General features: G+C 36.3%; 2 protein-coding genes across 9 annotated transcripts in view; one reads left to right on the top strand and one right to left on the bottom strand.

Annotated features, from left to right (window-relative positions):
- itgb3bp (integrin subunit beta 3 binding protein) overlaps nt 1-927 on the top strand; it is a 9983-nt gene extending 9056 nt beyond the window's left edge. For 2 of the 8 annotated variants that reach the window (XR_014031151.1, XR_014031152.1), the window contains 3 exons: nt 1-25; nt 325-491; nt 586-800. The exon at nt 1-25 is cut by the window's left edge and continues 33 nt beyond it. Coding sequence is in view for 1 of the 8 variants with exons in the window: in XM_081379830.1 (XP_081235956.1) it covers nt 325-427 (103 nt within the window). In the remaining 7 variants the exon portion in view is untranslated. Of the gene's footprint in view, nt 35-324 lie in introns of all 8 variants that reach the window. The other 6 variants (XR_014031148.1, XR_014031149.1, XR_014031150.1 and 3 more) reach the window with 6 other exon arrangements.
- Nucleotides 928-1588: 661 nt separating this feature from the next.
- Nucleotides 1589-22527, bottom strand: alg6 (ALG6 alpha-1,3-glucosyltransferase). Its single transcript, XM_081379827.1, has 14 exons — nt 22330-22527; nt 22006-22090; nt 21753-21842; nt 21556-21644; nt 16040-16122; nt 15869-15933; nt 15562-15747; nt 13869-14004; nt 10992-11077; nt 9331-9415; nt 9170-9240; nt 8017-8085; nt 3008-3197; nt 1589-2465 (listed from the first exon to the last, which is right to left on the bottom strand). The coding sequence occupies exons 1-14, from the start codon at nt 22409-22411 to the stop codon at nt 2268-2270; spliced, it is 1515 nt and encodes a 504-aa protein (XP_081235953.1). The 5' UTR covers nt 22412-22527; the 3' UTR covers nt 1589-2267.
- Between the last annotated feature and the right edge of the window lie 3383 nt (nt 22528-25910).

Genomic DNA, 25910 nt, shown 5'->3' with positions numbered 1-25910 from the left:
GGCGGCAGCTGGTGCCCCGCTCAAGGTGGATCACGTAACTCTCTCTTTATCACTTCTAGAGGCTGTCTGAAGGACAAAAGCTTAGGTTGACCTTACAAAACACACACTTGTCACACACTTTGCATTGCTGCAGTCTGTTGAGATGAACAAGAAAAGCATCTCAGAATTCAGCAGTTTAGTCTGTTTGCCGTGGGCTGTTGAACTCATTGAGTTCAGTGTATTTAACCAAGCACGGCATGCAAGATATGGTTATTTAATATTAGCACCATCTATTATGATTATATCACGCATTCTGCTTATTGTGGCTTGCTGTTTGTTTTACAGGATATTGTGCAAGACAGTCAAACCAAAACCGGTTCATTCTTTCCTGATCATATGTGGCGGCTCCAGACCTCGCTCAGGCTGTAACACACTAGCCCCTTTGTGACCTGATAACATTTATAGTTGTAATGGATTTTTTTAATGGCCATCATTAACTCGAACAAAGAGGGGTGAGAAAGATTGCTTGTACTTTTTTCCCCTTGGTATTTCAGCTTTACAGCATTATGTTCTGATATGTCTGCTTCCATCATTTTTGTTTTACAGCTCATGAAGTTGAAGCATTTTAATGCATAGCTTTAGTACTAGCCTCACGTCTTTAGTCACGGCCAAGATGATTCCACTGTGTTAATGAATATTTCTCTTCATTTACTTCTTGAAAAGTAAATTAAATTCATACTTTTTTTTCTTAAGTTTGTTTATTTGATGAGAACTATTGTTTAGGGCTGCATGATTAATCAGAATAAATGATTTTTTATATGATATGGCTTAGTGTGATTATCTAATCAGAAGCTGTGATTTAATTAAATAAATATATGGGGGTTGTTTCTTAAATATTAGGATTGTACTTTTAAAATTGTTCTGTAAAATAAAATTACTATTAATATTAAATATAATTTTTTTAATACTTTTTTTATTTTTCAGTGATATATAGTATTTTTTTTTATAAATTTTTTTTTTATTTAATAACAATTATTATAATAATCATTATTATTTCATTTGTCATCACATTACTCATTGAAAGGTAATTTTTTTTTTCCATCATGTTTTCAAAATAAATCGCAATATGACTTGGTGTGATTATCAAATCGGAAAAGCTGGGATTTAATTAAATATATGCGCTAATTCATAAATATTGTAAGTTTAAATTAGTACTGTATAACAATAATAAATAAAATAAAAAAATTAAATACTCTTACCGTATTTTAGTGAAAGTTATATATATATATTTTTTTAATAATTATTAAAATTATTTAATAAATATTATAACAATTAATAATACAATTATTCATATTTTTGTTAAATTGCTATATAAATCACAAATGTGACCCTGGACCACAAAACCCTGGTCAAATGTTTGAAATTGAGATATATATATATATATATATATATCTATTATGTGATGTTTATTATATGTCATCTGAAAGCTGAATAAATATGCTTTCCATTGATGTATGGTTTGTTAGGATATGACAATATTTGGTTGAGATACAACTATTTGAAAATCTGGAATCTGAGGGTGCAAAAAAATCAAAACATTGAGAAAATCGCCTTTAAAGTTGTCCATTTATATTTGCGAATGTGCTGCATTCACTCACAAAAATAAATGTTTTATGTATTTACGGTAGGAAATATACAAAATATCTTCATGGAACATGATCTTTACTTAATATCCTAATGATTTTTGGCATAAAAGAAAAATCGATAATTTTTACCCATACAATTTATTGTTGGCTATTGCCACAAATATACCCGTGCGACTTGTGATCCAGGGTCACAAATATGTTGGACAAATTGTGTAGCCCTACAAACAAGGACAACAAACCTGCAACTTTAAAAAAATAAATAAAAAATTGTTAGGTCATTTAAAAATCCTGGAGACAAATTTGATTTGGTACAAAAACATTTAATGATGTATCAAAAATGTTAATAAAAATAATGTCAGCACAAGCGATCCCTTATGGCCTGGTCATTTACACAATACCAATATCCCACTAACCGAATTTGTCTCTAAATTATACAAGTGAGAGAAAGTCTGGCAGAACTGTATCTCCTTTCATTTGATTCACTCTTCCCAAGCAATACCCCCAAACTTCATTAGGAGGAAATTGAATTTTTCCAAACTATTCCCATCCTGTTCTATTCTAACCGCAGGGATCGTCCTCTCTTTTCACCAACATCCTGACTGTAGTTCTCCTTTTGACAACTAATGTCTTTGAAGACATGTTTCAGTTTGTTTTCTTCTGGCTCTTTTTCCTCGGTGGCTCCATCAACTGGACTAGGTTGAAATATATGACGAAGCCCAGAAAGTGCAGAAAGGAGAGGACGGAGACCAGAACCGGAAACAGATCGGGCAACTTGGCCGGAGGCTCCAACCACACGCTCGTAAAGCTCAACGCAGCCATGGCCACCAGTGAAAACCAGAACTGTAAAAGACAAAGTGAACAACACTTACACATTATTTCCTTTCCTAGGAGATGAAATATGACAAACATTAATTAGTCCTAGTCAAGTTCTACAACAACGGCAGTACACAGATCCTTGTAACTTGATGTTTATTTTCCACCCTGTTTTGGGAAGGCGAGGTATAAACATTAACGTGTCTATTTACGACAGATGGAGTGAAGGATCAGTGGAAGTGCTGGTGTGAGCAACACGACCCCCCAATGAAACTCTACCTCCATCGTAGGGCCCCCTTATTTATGTCTCTTGTGTAAATAAATATATCTAGGCAAACCTGTGTTAATGACTCACGCTACACAAATAGCACACCTTCTGATCTTGAACATTCACGCAAGGAGCTGTTGAAACGTTCAGTCTTCAAAAGCACTAAGAGGAGCATGGGGTCAAGCTAATGTGAAAGTTATGGCCCGTTCAAGTGGCCTAGTGCGCTTTACTGACTTCTTCATAAGCGTCGAATTCATTAACGTCAGTGGGGTAATGGGCCGTGACGTCAGCGTTAACTTACTTTCCATTTAATGATGAGGCTGAGTTTAGGCAGACAGTGCTGAGTGAGTTTGTGAGGGAGGCTCAGCCTGAGTTCTTCATCTGTAGTTTTCTCTAAAGCAGAGAGCAGATACAAACTCAGAAAGAGGAACGCCGATGAGGTCACCGCATAAGGCAACAGCAAACCGTCCTTCAACAGCAGGGGGAGCATGCTAGAGAGAAAACGGCAATGTTAAAAACATACAGAATTCTGAATGTGCACAATAACTGATTATGTATCCCTCTATTTTTGAAACAGCTGGTGTTTATTTTCATTTTGATCAAGATAAGTGTGCAGTATCTGGCTGGTCCTATCATTTCAAAATGGCAGCCCCCATGATGAGACCCGCTCCGTGTAAAAACTTTAAATTTGGTCAATGTTTTGACATGTCATATTCATTAATTTTAGTCAATTTTACTCAGACTAAAATGGCATTTTACAGTTTTTTTAGCTGAACTCTGAGCTGACCGATGTAGCAATCGTCTTTTACATATGTATACTGACACCTAGTGGTGTGGATGTAGAATCATGCAAATGTTTGCAGGGGTGTCCAATCCTGCTCCTGGAGGGCCAATGTCCTGCAGATTTCAGCTCCAACACACTTGCTTAGAAGTTTCTAGTGAATCTGAAGACCTTGCTTAGCTGGTTCAGGTGTGTTTAATTAGGTTTAGAGCTAAACTCTACAGCAGTGTTTCCAACCCTGCTCCTGGAGGCGCACCAACAGTCCACATTTTGTATGTCTCCCTTATCTGACCCATATATTTCTGGTCTTGGAGTCTCTACTAACAAGTTGATTCAGGTGTGATTGATTAGGAAGAGTTGGAAAAAGTGTAGTGTTTGGGCAAAATCCAAACCGAAGTGAGCATCCCTATGCCCTACTCCCTTTGAAGGGCAGAACCCTTGAAGTGAGCAGGGCACTTGTGTGCCATTATGCAACTGTTTGGAACGCACCTGGCGATGGGAGCAACTAAAGACAATGTAATTTCCTCATTATTTTCAACGGGGATGTTCCCATGACAACGCAGCAAGGTGTCCATCAGCTGAATAGCTGTTCTTACGACAGAAATTTCTTATTATTGCTGTTGACATAACTGTTGGATATAAATGTACATTTTATACAAAAAAGGTTTTAAAATATGCACTATATATCTGTGTGAGTGTATTTCGCTGCTCTCAACTTTAAAACTTGTCTTCTCATCTTTGGACCCAGCATTACCTAACACATTTCTTACCTATGAAACTTATTTAAACATAACAAAAATGTATCACAAACAAAACAACTTGAATTGCTCTGTATGTAAGTTAACTCTCTCCCGGCATCTAGCTTTAAAATGAATCACGAGTATTTACTGGTTCACATGACCATAAATGATAACATTACATCCTTGAAGTGACCATTGCATATTCCCTTCGCTAACAGCCTTGTGAAAGGGCCCTTCGTGAAGGAACCCAGTTGTTCACTTTTTTTTGGAACACCCCTACAAATGGCGTCCCCTTCCCGAAGGGCCCTTCAAGGGCACAAAAATGCTGTTTGGAATTTGCTCTTGGTGTGCCTCCAGGAACAGGGTTGGGAAACACTGCTCTACAGGACAGTAGCCCTCCAGGAACAGGTTTGGACACCCCTGGTAGAAATGCATTATTCACAGTCAGCCAAGATTCATTTATTCCACAAAAGTGTCCAATAATAGCAGGGGTAACCAAGATAAGTGCCCACTCCATGTAAAAAAACCACAAAAAAAAACCACAATCCTTTAAAGCTCCAATATGTAACAATTTTGTAATAAAATTTCCGAAAATAACTTGCACAGTGTGATATATTTCCTCCAGTTGTGTACTTACAATATCTCAAAAGTCTCCAAAGATTTTTTATTTCAGAGAAATTCCGATTTTAAATAACTGTCCGTCCCGGAAAAGAAATGTCGCCTCTCAGTGACGCAATGTCCGCACTATCCTTTTTTTCCGGTGTAGACCATGTGATATTCCACCTAGGGATGTCCCGATACCACTTTTTCACTTCCGATACCGATACCGATGCCGCAGCTTTGGCTATTTGCCGATACCGATATCAATCCGATATTTTTATTTTATTCTTGAACTAATACTACTAATAATAAAATATAATGGAAGCACTTTCCTCAATTAGCCACTTAAAAACATCTCACTCAAATGGAGAACAAATACTTCTCCAGTATATAGTCCACAACAACAGTTGATAATGAAAGACTGCCAGCCTTTATTCAAGAGACCTTGAGATATGTTTGGTAACCTGAATGAATTTAAAATTAATTTGCTATATTTCAGATCAATATATTTGTTTCCTTTAAATTTTAATTAACTTTAACTTTATTCTCATCTGAATTATAAATAATTTATTTCTGTATAAAATAATACTACTTTTAAAAACATGATTTTCTTTTTTATTCAATGTAGAATGTGTAACTTAAAAATAAACAGATTAGTGCTCTGTTTTAGGACAAGAAATGAAAACCAATGCAATGATGAATGTCCAAAAAGATGAGATCATTTTTGCTTTTAAACAGTGTGTGTGTGTGTGTGTGTGTGTGTGTGTGTGTGTGTGTGTGTGTGTGTGTGTGTGTGTGTGTGTGTGTGTGTGTGATTTTGGTTGGGTGACAGTTACAGTTTGACAAGAGTTTACAGTTTGACAAAAGCACAATGTTGGGTTTTACACAAATATAAGTAGGCTAAACACTTTTTCCAGTTTTAATGATGTCCTGTATGAAAATGACGGAGTATGTTTTTTTGTTTCCACTGTTCGATCGCGCCCGTGCCTCTCTCTCTGACACACACACACACACACACACACACACACACACCAGCATTGCAATCTTGACATCGCAGCCTGTTCATTTTGCTGCGTTCACACCAAAACGCGAATAGAGCGTCAAATTTGCGTCTATCGCGTCTAGTTCGATGCTTGAACAGTTTGAATCCATTCGCGCGTCCAAAGCGAATAGGACGCGCCGCGCGCGTATAATGATAAAGTGAGCGTTTGAAGCGATATAGACGCGCGTTCAGAGCAAAGGCGGGCTACAGATTAGGTGTCCCCAAAGAACCCGCATATGCGCGTATCTAACAGTAACGTTAGTTTCGTATTACATTAATTAATGTGCACGCGAGATTTATTTATTTTTATACCGTGTATTCTCTGTGTAAATCCATGCACCGAACGTACGTTCAGTACGAATACGTACCGTTCCACCCCTAATGGGTATCGGATCATAGGTATCGGATAATTTTTTTTCTCCCCTCCGATATCCGATCTAGCGTTTTGGGCCAGTATCGGCACGATACCGATGCCGTGGATCGGATCGGGACATCCCTAATTCCACCACACCGGAACATCACATGGTCAAATGCGGAAGTGGTGGTTATAGCGTTATAGCCATAGACTGTATGGTTATAGCTGTTATGGATCACGATTACTCTTTGGCGAGTATTGAAGTGCCAACAAAACGAAAGCGTCCATATTCGGATACACGCAGACTGTGTGACAAACAGAGGAATAAAACCCGGATAAATATCGGCCAGGCGTTTTCGAGATGGAGAGAGCTGCGCGACAATCTTGGACTTGACAGAGACTCTGCTCTCGCGAGTGTATTGATAGACAGGGAAGCAAATCAATTTTTTTATTTCAATTTAAAGTAACGTAATAGTTACAGTAAAGATGACTTTAATATATATGAATTAATGACAAATAGCTGTAAGTTGTAACGGGATAATATAGCATAACATTTCACGTTCCTTGCAGTTCATTAATTATGATGACATAAAATAATATGATCAGACATACAGGTAATACAAAAACGAATAAATTACCTCATCCGTGATCATGATTCATTAATTCCATTTAAATACATCGCTAGATGGTGAAAACGCATTAAAAACGACATCTCCCATCGTCACCTCCTTCATAGCGTCATCAAGCTTCGCCTTTGTTATTGTTGGAAACTGCGCCCTCTTGTGGTCAAAATTTTTACATATTGGAACTTTAAATTGAGTCAAAATTTAGTTATTTCATATTCATTTATTCATTTTAGTAAATTTTACCCTAACTAAAATTACTTGCATACTTTTAGAAGAAAATAATTTTTAAGTTAATGAAAATGTGCAAAATCAAACCATATATATATATATATATATATATATATATATATATATATATATATATATATATATATATATATATAAATGTGAAAACCTGATTTTTCTTAACATTTTCAAGAACAGTATCTTTTAATAAAAATGGTTTAATTATCGAATCATGCACATTTTCAAGCAGGTCTACCTTATCGCTGAAAACACACACACACACACACACACACACACACACACAGGCATTTGGCTGAAAAACAATAACTTGTGCACCAATCTTATCATGAATAATACTACCATTGTGAAAGTGTTGACAAAATAAAACAATCTTTGTGTTAGCAGAACAGGTCATGACGCAGAAAAAACAAGCTGTGAATTTTGATGCCTCAACATTTCGCCATAATGAGTAGAAAGTGTGCAAATTAATGGTGTGTGTTTGCGGTATAGAAAACTGTAGCAATGTGTTGTCTCTGTATGCTCTTGTGGATATTTTCCTTAATGCAACAATTATTCTATCATAGAATATAATGTAATTATCTTCCATAACAAAGAGCATCATGTCTTCAGCTAAAAAACAGAAATATGCAGCATTAAAACAGTTTTGTGGAAGCAGGCAGTGTGATTCCAGAGAATAGTGGGTTGTGTTTACACAAAGGGGTCTTAGTTTAATGGTATGTGGGCTATGTCATGTAATCCAGTGATATCCTTACACTAAACCATGCACACAACAATAAGTGTGGACAGCTGGGACTCCCCTATCAGCTACTCTTCCTCTCACTATACAGTCATTTGCGGATTTTGTTATCTTAACCGTGACGATTAATTTATTCATAGTACGATGATTTGAATTTAGTAACACATATTGCTTGGTATCTTACCTGAAAGTTGACGTTAGCAGAAACCAAATGGCAATCAGAGGCATTTCGTTGATGACAAGGCAAACTGGCCTGTAAAAGACATATTTGACTATATTTACTACATTACAGATATGTTTATATGATACCGATGCTATAATTATGTAGTTGAGAGGGCAAGGACCAGGTATCAATATCATCTCTCCCCACTGATCCAGCCACTACACTTCCTCTGTCAGCAAACTTCTAATACTCCCAATGGAGACCCTTAATCCAGAAACATGCCTTACTGATTGACTAACACATGCAAGATATAACACAATACGTTGCTTGCAGCTGGCTCTTTCTGTGTATGTGCATATGTTATATATCATAATATTTTAGATTTATGACATACACGAATAAACCTGCAGAATACTAAGGGGAACTACTGCACTATACTAAACTCACTAATTTCACTGAAGGAGAAGTTTATCATTTCTAGCAATTGGCCGATATAGCCTTTTACTGATAATGCCTTTTTATATTTATGATTAGTTGTCCGATAATCAATATGCATTATTTAACCACTGTTCTATTTCTGCATTTTGACTACATCATTGGACAGCAATGAATTGCTGCATGAATTATTATGATGTCATTATATTAATGCAGTTGTTTTCTTTTTTGGGGCTATGCCTATTACAAAGTTTTTTTCTAAATGATTGCAAATGTATTTTTATTTTGGGATGTCAATTTTATTAATCTACACATTTCTTTATGTACTTAATTATTTTTTAAATACTTATTTTACCTGTGAAAACTATTGTTGGCTGCCAACCAAATGGTGGCATTTATCGGGTAGGCTCAACATTAGTGTAAAAGTGTACCTCAGGTAGTTTCTAGTAAGCACTAAAAAAATAATTGCAATAGTCATTGTTTTTAAACGTTTCAGTATCCCTTGTATCAACCCTTCTTCTGCTGTTCTGACAAAAACAGTAGTCCAGCCCCTACAGTATCTTACGCTACTAGTTGAGCCCAAAAACACACACAAAAATTTGTGTTATGAAATGGCAAACTTTACCTTTAAACACGATACTGTTAGTTTTAGATACTGTGTTGTGTTCGCTTTGTGTTGAGCAAAAGTACTGTTCACAGCAATTGGATCAAGTAGTATGAATTATATTACGCTGCTTACAAGGCTGCTAGAAGGATGGACTTCTCATGGACTTGGAAGGAGAAGAGGAAAAAAGCCAGGGAGGAGTTCACCTATAATATAAGTAGACCGGGAGAGTCAGTGGTCAAAAATACAAGTTGTTGAACTGTCAAAGTCAAACACATAATGATGACACCACTTACCAAGGCAAGCTTGAAGTGCCATAGAGTGGGTTTGGACAACACTTTTAATGATGAAGGCAGGATGAACAACAGAGTAAGAGCAAAACTGTAAGAAAAAACAAAAAAAATTTTTTCATTGAATACATCCATGCATTAATGACAGATTTACTATACACACACACAGAGAGGAGAAATACGATCAAGAGCTCCTGTTGCCAAAGCCCGTAATCTATCCCATGGAACTAGAGAACGCGGCTGCCTGATCTTTTTATACATCCTCACAGTCAACAAGAAAGATCCCAGCATGCAGGAAATGCATGAGATTCAGAGATGGCCTGCTGAGCACTCACAGAATTACTTTAACCCCTCAATCATCACTCTCTTGGAGGAAAATGACCCTATTAGAGGTGAATGACCCATGTAGGACAAGAATCTGGTCCATGCAAATGTAACAGGTGAGATACACTTTACAGGGAACGCATGTGTATCTGACGCGACCGTTATTTTTTAGGGATGCACGAAATATCGGCCACCATGTTGGTAGTGGCCAATATGTTCATTTTTAATGTTATCGTTATCGGCCCGATAAGAAAATTTGGCCGATATATTAAAGCCGATAAATAATGGATTATTTCCTTCAGCTAAGACATACAAGTAGTTTATGAGACAATATGATTGTAATTTGGAATCACTTCAAAAAGGAAACATGCGCATCGCAATCCGTCATATAGGCTACATAAAATTATAATGAGAACATAAATATAATGGTGTGCTTGGGACATGGCTTTTAATGGACTTTAATGGAGACTTTTGTTTTTGTAATCAGGCTCTCAAAAATGATATACAAATTTGGATTTAGATTTTTCGGCCAATACATCGGTTATCGGCTTTCAAATATAAAGAATTATCGGTTATCGGTATCTTACAAAATTTTCATGTCCGTGCATGCCTATTATTTTTTTAATGTAAAAATTAACATTTTCACACTGAACCTAAGCAATTTTTTTCCTTATGACACGTTTTTAAAAGTAACATAAAATTGCTTATAAAACTATATGAATGTCACAGCCCTGTAAAATGTGAACTTGGAGCTGACCGAAGAAGCAATCATCTTAGACATTTACTGACACCTAGTAGTGTGTATGTAGCATCTTGCAAACATTTACACCAGCTAGAAAAGCATTAAACACAGTCAGTAATGATTCATTTATTTTCCCAATGAAAGTGTACAATAATAAGCGTGCAGTATTTGGCTGGTCCTGTCATTTCAAAATGGCTGCCCCCATGAGGGGACCAGCTCAGTGTAAAATAAAACAGACTAAACAGAATTTTTTTGGGTGAACTATCCCTTTAAAACAGACCCATGAGAAAATTAATTACCGGCCCTGCAAATATAGACTGAACAAAGAGACAAACAAATCATTAAAGATTCTGAAGCAAATAGTCAAAGAAATAATCTTAACCAAGGCCTTGCACCTGCGGATTAGTGTCCACATATCAATGTCACAAAATCTCTCCGATATCATTAACTACCCATAATCCTTCTGTGCCCTCCATTATAATGAGATGTGTTTCACAAACTTGGTAAGAGGGAATATCCTGTGAGAGATTTTTAGGAGGATACGTAAAGAGACAAAGGAAAAGGAGAAAGGGTTGTGGGTAAATAGATGGTGAAGGATTACCTGAGGAACAGCTGAGTCTCTCTGGACAGCAGGGTCTTGATCTTTATCAGCACATTCAAGCTGCACCATGTGTTAGCCACTTTATCCTGTCAACAAACACATGCTGTCAAAGTCACTAAACTAATGCGCTCCGGACAGAATGACACAATGAGAACGAATGATACACTGACTGATAGGTCAGTTTTCAAGTTCTTTATGAACAGTTGTTTTAACTGGTGTAAATTCAGGGGTGCCAGCTCAATTTAAGTTAAAGGCCAGACTAAACAAAACTTCACATTTAACTTTATGCTTTAATAACTAATATTGGGATAAATTATTGGGTTAAAATTAAGGGAATATTAATCACACAACAATACTGACAATATAAAGAAACAGAATGCAATTCTTTTGAAATGTAAAAGTGCCACCTAAAATCTAAAAAAAATATTAAAAATATATAAATAATAATAATAATAAATATAAATATTATATATATATATATATATATATATTTTTTTTTACACTATAAGCAACTTACATAAGCAAAATATTATGAATACATTGCAGCAATAAGATAAATGGGCACGATCCCAAACTATATTAGGCCTCAGTGTTTAGTATCATTCATATACTTTTGTATTATTTAGTTGAATTAGCTTTTAAATACATAAAAAAAATAGTTTAAGTTTTAGTAATGTTGTTGTTAGATTTTTTTTTAAGAAGTTGCAATAACAAAATTTCTAATTTTCATTTTTAAGCTTTTAATCTAATATTTAATTACAGAAAATAATTTGTAATGGTTTTTAATTTTAGTTATATTAAACAATAACAACACTATTAAGCCTACAAGCCGTTTCTTTGACAGTCCTGAGATTTCATAAAGACAGCGTATCAGTGGTACATCTGAAATCAGTGGTTCAAGGGTAGAATTTTGTTCTTGGTCATTTTCTATATTGTTGCAGCTCAAAAGACTTTTCTCAAATAACTACAAATTTATGATCATGCTTACAAAATTAGCACTGACATATAAGGTAAGTGTCTTTAAACGGTATGTGGCTTTTGAAAAGAAAGCACATAAGTGGCATAACTCAGCGTAATCATTTCCCAACTGAAAGCGCAATAAAAATTCCTGTGGGCATTCTTGGGGAGCATTGGTACAAAGGGCAAGGGTGAAGTATTACACTCCCATTAATTTTCCCGTCAAGTAATCGTGAAGTCAAAAAAAAGCTATGCACTTATTTGTAAACTTATGGACACAGGGTTGATGTATACCAATGACATTAATAACATCCCCCAGGCTGCAAAGACTGCGGTTTTGCCACATACAGAAGACCAAATTGTACCCTTTAGGAAACCGATACGTTACGAGTGCCCATTGACCTTTCTGCTGGGGTACCGACATGTGATTCCTCAAAGACTGGTGGCCTTTAGCAGTTGTGCAAAAACAGAATTAGTAAATGTTATGAAAGTTGCAGCCCTGCCTCTGAGAAACTCTCCATACTGCTCAGTCCTCAAAAACACAGCTGCTGTCTTTCACAGCTGTGTGGAGACGAGTGGACACTACAGCAGAAGATGAGACCCGCCAATGAGACACACTTTGAAAAAGGACACACTTTTTTTTTTTTTTTTTTCATATAATGAAAGTCAATTGCATGTTGGACCCCATTGACTTTCATTGTATGGGCAAAATCATTTCCCAAGTGAAAGGGTTTTTTGTCATGGTGGTGTTGTTGTTTCTTTTATCCCATTGGCATGGGATTCATTTTATGGACATTTTTTAAAATATCTTCTTTTGTGTTTCACAGAAGAAAGAAAGTGATGCAATTGGAACAACATAAGGTTAGGTAAATGACGGAATTTGATTGTATTTCTTTCAGACAAACAGCACGGATTTAGCTATTGACTAAACATCACCTAGCTTTACCGTCCTCTGATGTATACAGTACATGATAGCAGCAGCCAAGACTCGCTTAGCGCTTTCTCCGTCACACGCTCAAGGCTCTAGGTTAGAATTACTCACACCTTGTGTATTATGTTAGCCTCATGTCAGGCAAATGCATGATATATTCTGGGCCCTGAGCCCTGTAGAATTTTCAATTACTTCTCACAACACAGCTACTTTGACAACAGGGTTTTTGGGTACGTTTCAAAAGCAAGCCGCAGTACTTGTACATTGTGTATTTCATTATTGCCTTACAAAAAGGAATCAGACCTGGCTTTAAGACAACGAACAGGGGACAGCTCTGGTTTTCCAATAAACTCAATGTGAGACCCTTGTTTACTAATCAGATCTAAAAGATAAATCCTGCTCTAGACACAAAGGGTCTTATTGGGGTAATCTATGAATATAGAAAGATCTGACTGGCAAGATGTGCATTAAGTCAGTCTTCTATTTGCATTAGTATCACAGAACCAGAATTGAACACTGTTTACAGTTTACTGTATGTATCTACATAGGATTCTGGCAACAGTGTATTTATGCATTCATGCATGCATACAGAGAAAAGTGAATGCATGTGGATAAGGATTTCAAGGGCATTTCCAAGCCGACCCTGCATTGGAAATTTTAGAACAGGCTAGCACACAACCGAATAAGCATCATGCTGTAATGATGTGTTGAAAACTCATTCCTTAAGCAGTAAATATGACTGATTTACATGCATTTTACCACAGTGTTTTACAAAAGTAAAGTGCAAAGCCTGATATCAAGTTGTGTAAATACTGCTGTGACTGTAAGCAAATAGTAAACATTTCTCAATGTATGTCACCATTAGCAAGGTAATTTCAGTTATGCAAGCATGAGTTCAATAAAATCAATGAAAGGAACCTATTTAGGTGAACTTGACAGAGTTTACCCATTGATGCTTTGTGATGATGCATACACATTAGGGGAATTACCTCAAACAGACCCCGGTCAACGGGAAAAAGGCGATGAAGAACTTGTAGAGATTGGTTGGGGTCGGACAAAAAAGGCATCCAGCAGAGGGCAAAGGTCACCAATACAGTCAATGCGATCTTGGCCAACAGGAAAAAGCTGGGTACACACAGAAAAGCACTGTAAAAACTCACAAATGTAACAATGACACATAAAAAAAAAAAAAAAAATCCACACTTTATACATACATACATATTAGGGCTGTCAAAAGATTAATCGCGATTAATCGCATCCAAAATAAAAGTTTGGGTTTAAATAATATATGTGTGTGTACTGTGTATAATTAAATTTGTATATATAAATACACACACATGCTTGTATATATTTAAGAAAAATGTGTAATTTATATATAAAAAAATATATATTTATATATAATACAAAATTATATATAAATATATACAGTATATGTATGCAAATATTTCTTAAATATATACATGCATGTGTGTGTATTTATATATACAAAATAATTATACACAGTACACACACATATATTATGTAAACACACAAACTTTTATTTTGGATGCGATTAATCACGATTAATCTTTTGACAGCCCTAATACATATATATATATATAAAGAAATAAAAATATATTAAGCCATTTTGTTTCATCCAGGGATGACAATGTCTGTTTCAATGGCTTTTTATAGGCCACTGATAAAATTGGAGTGTGCATGATTTTATACATATTTGTCAGAATACTATTCATTTAATATTTGCAAGTGAAAATAAAATAGTTGAGCTTAAAAAAACGTTTAAATGATTCACGTGTCATTAATCAGGTTTCTCAACTACTTGAGCAGAGACAACATACCATCACAGTTTTTCAGTTTGCTGTATACTGTAACCGCTAACACCTCTCAGCTGTAGATATACAGTTGCAAGCACAGACATAGCAGGGATGGTCAGGCATGGCCAGAGAGTCATCTGGACATGTCTCTTCCCAGGCAAACTAATCCACCAATGCATTTGCCTCCAAATGCCCTTGGTACATTGTTACTAAATCAACAAATGCAAGACAGCAAAGAGCAGGGCACTTGCACTGAGACTGGCTGCAGGACTAATGTAAAACTGCATGTAACCTGCATACTTAAAAATGTAATAATAAAAGACAATTTTAAAATTACACCTGTAGTGGTGAAGTGCCAGATGACAAACATTAAGCATTTGTTAAAAGCTAGCATAAATCAGGGACTTTGGCACTTTGGCTGGATTGTACAGCTAAACTTGTAATTATAGGAATGTCAACAGATTCATTAATTAATGGTGAGCAATTTTCCATTAACGGAACTTTTCACTTGTAAGTAATAAATCATACTTGCTGAGATTTAGATTCAGCAATTAAAAAAAAAACTACCAATGACTTCACTTTTAATTTAGGTGCTATTTTTGATTTAATTAATTATATACACACTCACACATACATGCATATACATCTTTTTTTGTTGGGTGTGTCTATTGAACATAGGCATAGATACATGCATTGACTGTAATAAATACATTTAACAGTCCTACTTTTACTACACCAAGGCTTTTTGTATCTTCTGAAATCTTTTGACGTCTGCTTAAAAAACAAATAGCCTACTCAATTTTAACATATAATTGGGATCAACATTTAACCACCAAACCGCAGTATTTATGCAACCCAAGAGACTCACCCTCGCCCAGTCAAGCCCTGTTTCATGCACTTCCCCATGAGGTAGCAGAAGAAAGGCAGTGAGTGGTACAATTCCATTTGCTTGTAATTGAGAGCCAAGGTGAAGGCCAAGGAACCAAACAGGTCCCATCCCAAACCAAGTCCCAGAATCCCCCAAAGAGCCAGACCCAGGCTCACACTGTTATATCTGAATATGCAGTTAAAGATAATGCTGGATCTTAAGTTCTTAACATATTTGTGAATAGATTAAATTAAATTAGATAAATATTAAATACCATAGCAGAATTAGGGTAAATGGTAAAGGATATTGAAAATGGCCATAGTCAATCAGTACAAGTCCTGGATACAGAAGGATGCAGAGAGCTGTGGCAACCTATGAGAACAAAAAGATACAGTTTGACCAAATCAAAGCAATAATGTAATCTCAATTATTATTATTTTTTAACAATATATAAATTCAATGGAATTTGTTTAGCTACCTTTTGTTTAGAGGAACCATCACAAAAGTAGAAGCAATAAACCAAAACTGCTGGAATGTAGATCAAAATATCTGCAAAAAGAACTAATGGAGATGAAGAAGATTAATATACAACGTATAAATATTTCTCCTGTGTCAAGAGGAATTACTTAATCAATCCTACACAATTTACTGACTTTGAAGACTGCAAAGAGTCATATGGTTACACTGCAGTCACATAAGCAATGATCAAAGCCCTGTAAACATTAACATGCTTTATAACATCCAAGAGTATTCAAAGCAATGCAGTACAGGTGACAATAACCCCACCTTCTTTTAAATAATTACATGGACACAAGTATTGGGACACCTGACAATTACACCAACATGGACTGTAATAACATTGCATTTTAAATGCATAGACATGAATGGGTTGTTTCCACCGAGCGGTACGGTACAGTACAGTATGGTACACAATTATTTCCATTTCGATTGTCAGAAGTTGTGAATGGTACCAAAATACCGAACCGAACTGTACCATTTTTTGTGACCCTTCAATTGGGGTACCTATCACAGTAGTCCGGTACCTAAAGGGTGGAGCTAGACTCACTGCAGAACGTTGATTGGTTGACAGAGAAGTGTCACTTGCACACGCTACAAGGGGAATGACAGCACAAGATGTGCCATTTTTTTCCGGCTGTGTTTTTCCTTGCAGCCTTTGCTCAAACAAAGCTTGTCCTCTTCTTGTGACAAACAGCCACATGCCGAGAAGCAAGAACAAGATCTGCTGTATGTCCTCCATTGTTGTACTGTTGGCGGTGGAAACGCAAGCTGGATCAGGGTTTACCGTCCCGAATCGTACTGTACTGTACTGTACCGCTCGGTGGAAACGAGCCATAATATGGAATTGCAGCTATAACAGCTTCCACTTTTCTGGAAAGGCTGTCCACAAGGAGTGTTTATAGGGCTCTGTGTGGGCCAGTCAAGTTCTTACACACCAAACTCAGCCAACCACGTCTTTATGGACCTTGCTTTATGCACTGGGGCACTGCAATAGAAAAGGGCCTTCCCCAAACTTTTCCAACAAAGTTGGAAGCCTAGCATCATCAAAAATGTCTTAGTTAATAATAAGACGAGTTAATAATATTAGTGGAAGAGCCTCTCCTCAATATTATTAACTCGTCTTTATCTTTAGGTTATGTTCCAAAAACATTTAAACTGGCAGTTATAAAACCTCTCATTAAGAAACCACAATTAGATCCGAATAATCTAGTAAATTATAGACCCATTTCAAATCTACCTTTTATGTCTAAAATACTAGAAAAAGTTGTGTCCGCTCAACTGGGCTCTTTCTTACAAGAAAATGACACCTATGAAAAGTTTCAGTCTGGGTTCAGGCCGCATCATAGCACTGAAACTGCGCTCGTTAAAATCACAAATGATTTACTTTTAGCTTCTGACCAAGGCTGTATCTCAATATTAGTTTTACTTGATCTTAGTGCTGCGTTCGATACTATAGATCATACAATACTCTTAGATCGACTACAAAATTATACTGGTGTTCAAGGACAAGCATTAAGCTGGTTTAGATCGTATTTATCTGACCGCTACCATTTTGTTTATTTAAATGGAGAAAAATCTATCATAACTCCAGTAAACTATGGAGTGCCGCAGGGATCTGTGTTAGGCCCTCTATTATTCTCAATATATATGCTGCCACTTGGAAATATTATAAGGAAACATGGAATTAGTTTCCATTGTTATGCTGATGACACTCAAATCTATATTTCATCACGGCCAGATGAAAACGCTAAATTATCCAAATTGACAGAGTGTGTTAAAGATATAAAAGATTGGATGACGCATAATTTTCTTTTATTAAATCCAGACAAGACAGAGGTACTACTTATCGGTTCAAAAAACCACCCACAAAACCTCTCACAATACAACTTTAACATAGTAGGATGTCCTGTTACTTCATCCTCTACAGTAAAAGACCTGGGTGTTATATTAGACTGCAACCTGTCTTTTGAAAATCATATTTCATATGTTACAAGAACAGCCTTTTTCCACCTTAGAAACATTGCTAAGCTACGTAATATGCTATCTGTTTCTGATGCAGAAAAGTTAGTTCATGCATTCATGACCTCGAGACTAGATTACTGTAATGCGTTATTAGCCGGTTGTCCTGCATCCTCAATAAACAAGCTACAGTTAGTCCAAAATGCCGCCGCTAGAGTTCTAACTAGATCAAGAAAATATGATCATATAACACCGATTTTATCATCTCTACATTGGTTACCTATAAAGTCCCGTATTAATTACAAGGTATTGCTACTGACTTATAAAGCCCTAAACGGCTTAGCTCCAGTCTATTTAACGGATCTTCTATCGCCCTATAATCCATCGCGCTCTTTAAGGTCACTAAATTCGAGGCTTTTGGTCATACCTAGGATATCTAGGTCCACCAAAGGAGGGAGAGCATTTTCACATTTAGCACCAAAACTCTGGAATAGTCTTCCGGATACTGTTCGTTGCTCAGACTCGCTCTCCCAGTTTAAAACTAGATTAAAGACGCATCTCTTCAGCCAGGCATTCATATAATACTTTTAATCCTACAGTTAAATCCGACCTCTAGTTCATAAACGCCAGAGGAGAACTGGCCCCCGACTGAGCCCGGGTTCTCCCAAGGTTTTTTTTTCTCCATTAGGTCACCTGATGGAGTTTTTCGGTTCCTTGCCACTGTTGCCTTTGGCTTGCTCAGTTGGGGATATTTGGGGATATTTAATTGAATTAATCAATCAACGATACTATTGATCAGCATTACCAAACGTAGACGTTCCACTAGAAACAAACATTGATGTATTGTTCTAATTTATTACTGTGAAGCTGCTTTGATACAACCTGTGTTGTGAAAAGCGCTATATAAATAAACTTGACTTGACTTGACTTGACTTAGTATGCTGAAGCATTAAAATTTCCCATGACTGTAAGGGGCCTAGCTCAACCCCTGAAAAATAGCCCCATACCAATATTCCTTCTCCAACGTTCTCCTGGCATCCGCCAAACTCAAGCTGCTGGTTCTGATTGCTTTTAAAGGGAAAAGCAGCCCATAAATGCTGGTCTAGGATATTTTTTTTCTCCGTAATAGGTGTATTTGACAAAACATACTGTATTTGGCAAATGATCCAGTGCGCAACTGTGTTTGCGTTCTGGAGGACACCAACAGGTTTCTATTTACAATGTTTTTGCAGCGTTTAGCAATTTGGCCAATCACAACAATATCTGTTGATTTCTTGAATGCAATGGCCAATCAAAGGTGTTTAAGTTAGCACTGAACAAGAACTTCTGCATTTTGAGCGGTGAGTGGATTCTGAGATCTACACGCTCATAAATCCTCTCATTATAACAATTATGTAAATAAGAGATTCATTGTGCAGTCAGCTTCATTGATTATAACGGAACTTTGTGAGATTGCAGTGACAGCATTTTGTGATTATAAAAGGAGCGCTCTTTGCAGATTTTCTGCCATGCCAAATTCTGTTAAAATAAACAGTGGTTGTGAACTAGATGCTTTATATAACAAATAATTTATCAGAATTGTTTATGCTGGGATGTGTTGTGTGGTCACACGAAACTTGAAACTATTTCAAGGAATTTATTTAAATGTGTTTTTAAAGGGGAAACGCCTTTGATCGTCAAATTCAAAAAGTTTTCGCCCCCCAGCTATTAATGCATCATATTTCCTTCTTGAGCATCAGTGAATGTTTGAACCTTTTTTTTAATAGTTGTGTTTAAAGCAACACCAAGGAACTTTTCCTCTGCGGTCGCCCTACAGGTTGGAAGCGGAATTGTCCATTACAGCTGTCGTAAATAATTTAGCCTACCACATCCTACTGTTGCACGCGCACGCTCGCTGTTTATCCAGCACTGGCTTTGGAATCTATTGTAACGCTTGCCGTAAAGCAAGTCAAATTTGTAGTTTTCTTATGTCTCATTAGAACTACAGAAACGCGACCCGATCTGGCAATCTTACATAGCGTGGATATACCAGATAAAGGGCCGCAAAGCGGTGGCATAAGTGCCTTTCACCCTGTCACGACTTGATGAACCACTGAAACGATTTTGGAAACATTATTTGAAGGTAAAAAATCCTACTTAGTGTTGCTTTAAGTCCCTCAATTGTCCTCAGTGTGAAAAGATTGATTTCAAAATTATACAGTCACTGCTGGAAAGGATTTAAATATGCAAAAGATTCTGGAAAACTGAAGAATTTTCGGGACATGGAGGATTTTTCTGAAGAAGATTGGGCAGTTTAACTACTCAGGACAAACAAGGGACTCAAGAACAACATAAAAAAACAGGTTGTTGATCATATAAGTAACGACACAGTATTAAGAATCAAGGGTACATAAACTTTTGAACGGGGTCATTTTTATAAATTCAGCTTTTTTGTCATCTTGTGGACTATATGTAAACATCTTTTATGTAAAATATCTTATTCAGGACAGTACTAAATAAAAAAATAACATGCATTTTGTATGAACCCTCTTATTTTGTTAAAATTATTCACGGATTATGCAAGGGGTGTGTAAACTTTTGAGCAGCACTGTATCTATCTATCTATAAATTACAGGAACATCTGTCTGTCTGTGTGTGTTTGTGTGCCTGTTATTCGCATATCTCTCGAACCGTTAGTCTGATGGATTTCAAACTGACAGGTGTCTTGCTACGGGCATGAGTAAGTGCAGTGCCAAGTTTGGCATTGTTTGGATTAGAAATGCGAAAGATATCGGTAAACATATATCGGTAAAAGAAGCACACATTGGCTTTTGCCGCTCTAACCGCTGGCCACTCCCCTTCTCACACTGACACTGAGTGAGCACAACCCAGGACCAGAGACAGAGAGGGTCGAAGAAAGCAGTGGAGCTTAGGTAGCGTTTTCTCTGAGTTCACTGTGTAGCCTGCTCCCTGAATCGTCGCACTTATTCATTTGTGGATGTTAACTGAATCTGTAAGTCAGCTATACTGTTTATTTCTGAATTTTATATTTTATTCTGGTGCGCTTACCGTTATCGCTACTGTGTAATAGTAGCCTATGCTATTCACCAACTAAACATATCCTATTCAAAGCGTTCACAGTCTTTTTCACAGCCATCATTTGTAGTAGCCTATTCACAAACTGTTTGCTCAAGTGTAGCGTTTTCTCTGAGTTCACTGTGAAGCCTGCTCCCTCAATCGTGTAGTTCAATTTTCCATATTTATTGTAGGCCTGTGTCAGTATCAGTATTTGCTTTCTACCATGCACAAATAAAAATGTCACTGAACTTTTGCTGTGTAATTGTAACAATGAGCACTCAAACACACCGAATCACACACAAAAACTGATTTTGCACGGGCACTGCACTAGTATACTTAATTCTAAACATCATATCTAAATATTGTTTTATGTTTTATGCTCTAAATTCAGTTAAGACATAGAAATCACATTGCCATTTAACAAATTTGAAATAAATGTCTGATGTCATGAGTACCTACCTGTGGCTCTCATGAACAACTTATGAGTGTGGCTTTCATAGCCTCTAGATGCATGCAACTCCACCCATTCAGGATTGAGCAGCTTTGCTCTATCAAAAATACACACAACAAAATCAAAATCACCATCATCAAGCCATGTTCAACTGAACTGTTAAGTTAAAAAATATGGATGATGTACCATGTAAAACAACACTTACACATATGCACACACCAGACTGTGATAGGCTGTCAAAGGAGGGTAATCAAGTCCCCAGTAGTTCAAATCATTATTTGTAGTATTGAAGTACCTAGTTTGGAAAAATAAAAAACATTTATGTCACATTTATGTAAGGCACTGGCCTTATACATTAAATAATGTAACATTCAACCTTTACAAAAAAATAAACAAAGAGAGAGGCCTTCACATCAATGTTGGTGTACTTGGCCATGGAGGAGGAATGAAAAACTAACCATTCATGAACAGGCAGATTGTAAGTCACTTCTTGCCAGTGTCTCTGTGCTTCATAGTCCCCGAACATTGGCGGTTTCCCTGCACCTATTCCATTCATTTAAATGCAGAATAGTATGATTTATTAATTAATACGTAAATGCGGTATAATAAGCATCATATATAACATTTATTTCACGAATAAAGTTTATCCCACTAGATTTTTATTTTAGATGAGCTGATTTTCTTGCTCATTTACAGATGAATGAACTGTTCCGAACGCCAGCCACTGACTTTGACGTGTCAGTTCTAAAAATAAAAAAACCGGCGGTTCATTGAAAACCAACCTGAGTATGAGTGAAAAGACACCGCCCATCTTGTCGTTAAACCGAGCAACACGCACAGTGAAATAAGGCTCCAGTTCTCCATGTCTGGTAGCCTTTGGGACGGTTGATTTAAAAATCATAAATTATAACATCGCTCATGCTTTCCTGCAGAGCCGAATCGGCTGAGATTCACTTCCTGAAACATTACGTCAGCGGAGTGGCGCCTAGTGATGACATCACAATACATTAGCCAGTGGGTTGAATTGATTAAACAGGTCTACATCCTATTGTCTGGTTTACAAATATGAACCATGCACTGATCAAAAACTGAAAATGTTGGTAGTAATACCCCATTCTGTCTCAAATGCAGTAGGCTGTAAGTAAAGATGTTGCCTAAAGTTAGATGTCCTGAATAAATAGACGGTTATCAAATGGACGTATGGAACATCATCAGGTAAAGACGCTGAATGAACGGCCTTTTACCTAATTATGAACACTATGAATCAGATTATGAAGAAATGGGAAAAAAAATAACTGTTGTGTTTATGTTAAACTATCCCAAAATACATTTATCAATACTGGGCGAGAGATAGGCTAAAAGGGCATTATGTGTGTATAGGCTAATTGCAGGTAGGCTAAGTTACATCTGGTGTCCAAAGTCATTATTTTTTTTCAAATGATTATATTTTTTATCATTTTAATATTTTGTTACGCATTGTCATGTATCACAAGTTGTTACAGGCCATAAAAATATAGGCCTAACATTTTCTGTAAAAAGTTAGCTGAAAATCATGATTTCTTGTTGTCCGAAATAGGCTAGTCAGTATTTCCCTTATTCTACAACATAAAATGCCTTTGCATTTAATGTTGTAGAATTGGGAAAATACTAATACAGGATACAGGAATGTAGGATACAGGAAATGTCCCTTTCCCTAACTGATAAGATCTGAAGCACTGAACAGTATTTGTTCTCTCTGAAAAATATTTTAATCTAAAAAGTTCTTACAACAAAAGTTATTTTGTAAAACGTCAAAATTGTTACCACAATATCAAAATGAAAACAGAATGTATCACTGATCACACAGTGGGTTGTTTAAAAGTCTTTTAATCACGATGTTGTTAGTGCCATGCTATTAGCATTTATGCTAGCAAGTGGAGTTTTTGGCTAAAAAAGTTTGAAAGGGTCAATCCTGTTACCAGAGTAACAATGCTGACATTATGTAACAGAATTGACAGTAACAGAGTTGACAAACAATATAAGAAATACATTTTTTGTTAAAAGTAAAAAAAGGATGTAGCCTAACTTGTTTAGCAAGCACTGAATTATTCAAATTGAATATGTTGTCAATAAGATACTGGGAAGAATTTCTGTAAGTCTTACTTTTTTTTCCTTAACTTTTTGAAATTCGAAATGTATCTCCAGTTAGCCTATAGAATCACTCATGTGATAAATATAGCTATCCCATAACAAGCTATTTTCATTAACAAATGACAAATTTAAACAATTCAAAATTTAATTGTCACACATTCAGTTTATGCCTTAAAGAAGCAAACAATTGTTTAAAATTGATTTTTTTTTATATGCTCACCATATTGCAGCATTGCTTATTTTTGTTTCCTTGGTAACGAACAATTTTATATCATTACATAAACTAAAGTTAGTTTAGACAATATAACTTTATAAAAATGGAAATCAATTTGCTTGTTAGTTTATTATTTCTTGGACCCATCAAACATTGCCTGTTCATCTAAGATCTAACAGATAGCATCGGTAAACCTACCTGCATGGTCCTATAGATTTGAATTTAGGTTAGAGAGCATTTGCAAGGTTGTCAATAAGTCAATTCTGAATTGTGGTTGTTGTCTCTTTACAATCACTGGCCCTACTTGAGTTCCTCAACTCTTATCTGGTGTAATCATTAGCATTTCTTTCACTTTAAGAGCTGCTGGATATGACAGCTTCTTATAGCAGGGACATCAAATATTTATAAATGATAACCATGGACAAGTTCTGATTTGCAATGACACTTTCATTACAGTAAGGAGCCTATTAGTCACATTGCACTCAATGACATGTTAATGTCGCTGTTTGCCATCTTTGTCATTTACTGCTTCGTCTCTGCACCCTTTAAATATTTAGTAACCACTGTATCCACATTTACTGTTGGTGATGTGCTCCAGGAGATACCTGGGCTTGTCCTACATGCTTATATGGCTTCTGTATTGTGATTTTGAAATCAGGGCTGTTCTTTTTTTGCTTGCTTGCAAGCATTTTGAAATAGTCCCCCACATTCAGTTCTATTAGACTGTAATTATCCATTTTCTGCTAAGCTTAAAATGTTTAAACATCTATTTATGTGTATTGTCAAAGGTTTGAAAGAATAGAGAATTAGGCCTATGTCTAAATGGAAAAAGAATCCTTAGTGTAACATCTAATAAAAGCATGAGTGTATAAGGCATGGGACGGGGAACACAGGGACTCTACACCTGTGTATTGCGGTGAGCAGGTGGATCCACAAAGGTCAAAGCGTTGTTTACCCAGAAATGCGTCCGACCACTTGTCACTTTCAAAATGCTCAGCAAGGGCTTTTCCTTTGCGTTTCACACGCCAAGAAAAATAGAAAGTTTCAAAACAGTTGCTATTAAACGTCTGAAGTCTACGCGACAGAACGTAAAAGCATAGTTTACCAAGCAAAATTCTGACTAGCTTGTTGCTAAAAACCGAATTGCTTGATCACTGACATAACCTTGCATGCATAATTTATAAATTTATTCAGGCTATTTTTATTTCTTTATTTTTGTTTGGCCTGAGAAAATAGGCCTATAATGTGTGTTTGCATGATGTGTTAACCTTGCACTCGTTAAAGAGTCAACTCTTTCCCACCAGCCGTCCTTGAAATAGATCCCCTATTAAAACCCGTTGAATCTGAACAATTTCACAGTATCTCTAGTCCAAAACAAATAACATCTGATCCACGAGCGCGATCATTATCCCCGCAACAAATGCAAATAAACTGTATTTTGAGATATGCACGGTTACTGTAGATGCATCGAGATTAGTGCTCCCATTAGCAAACCAGTCGTTTATTTGATGTTGGCTAAATTATTCCTGTAGACTCTGTCTAGTGATAGGCTAAAGACATCACCCATCTAATGTGCTGGATCATTTTATCACGTTTTTATTTTTTATTATTATTATTTTTCTAAACGTCGTTTCAGATGTTTTAAAATAGCCTACTATAATTTGCGTAATTTCATATTTTTTAAAGTCCAATGTTCGTTTCTGTTATGACCTTTGATCAACTATTTAATAAAGTTTAGCTGAATGTTACTTTTGACTATGAGCTGTGCTAGTAAATATCTTAAAAATAATAACCATTGATAAAAGAGAACGAAAACAAATAGCGTCGACCCTTTTTTTTTTAGGAAATCCAGCTATATATTACTGTAGGAATGTGCTGTCAAAGTCCATTGTGACAGGAAGGCATCAGAACAATGTGCTTACAAATATTTATCCCATTTTAAGGAATAAGGAGACAGTTGTGGAATAGGCCCCCTGTTAGTGTCTCTCAGAGTTTCAGTGTCAGCAGCGTCTTTGGTCT

This window comes from Scardinius erythrophthalmus, assembly GCF_964197995.2.
Source record: "Scardinius erythrophthalmus genome assembly, chromosome: 12".
Lineage (NCBI taxonomy): Eukaryota > Metazoa > Chordata > Actinopteri > Cypriniformes > Leuciscidae > Scardinius > Scardinius erythrophthalmus.
This window is presented reverse-complemented; position numbering and strand designations above follow the sequence as displayed.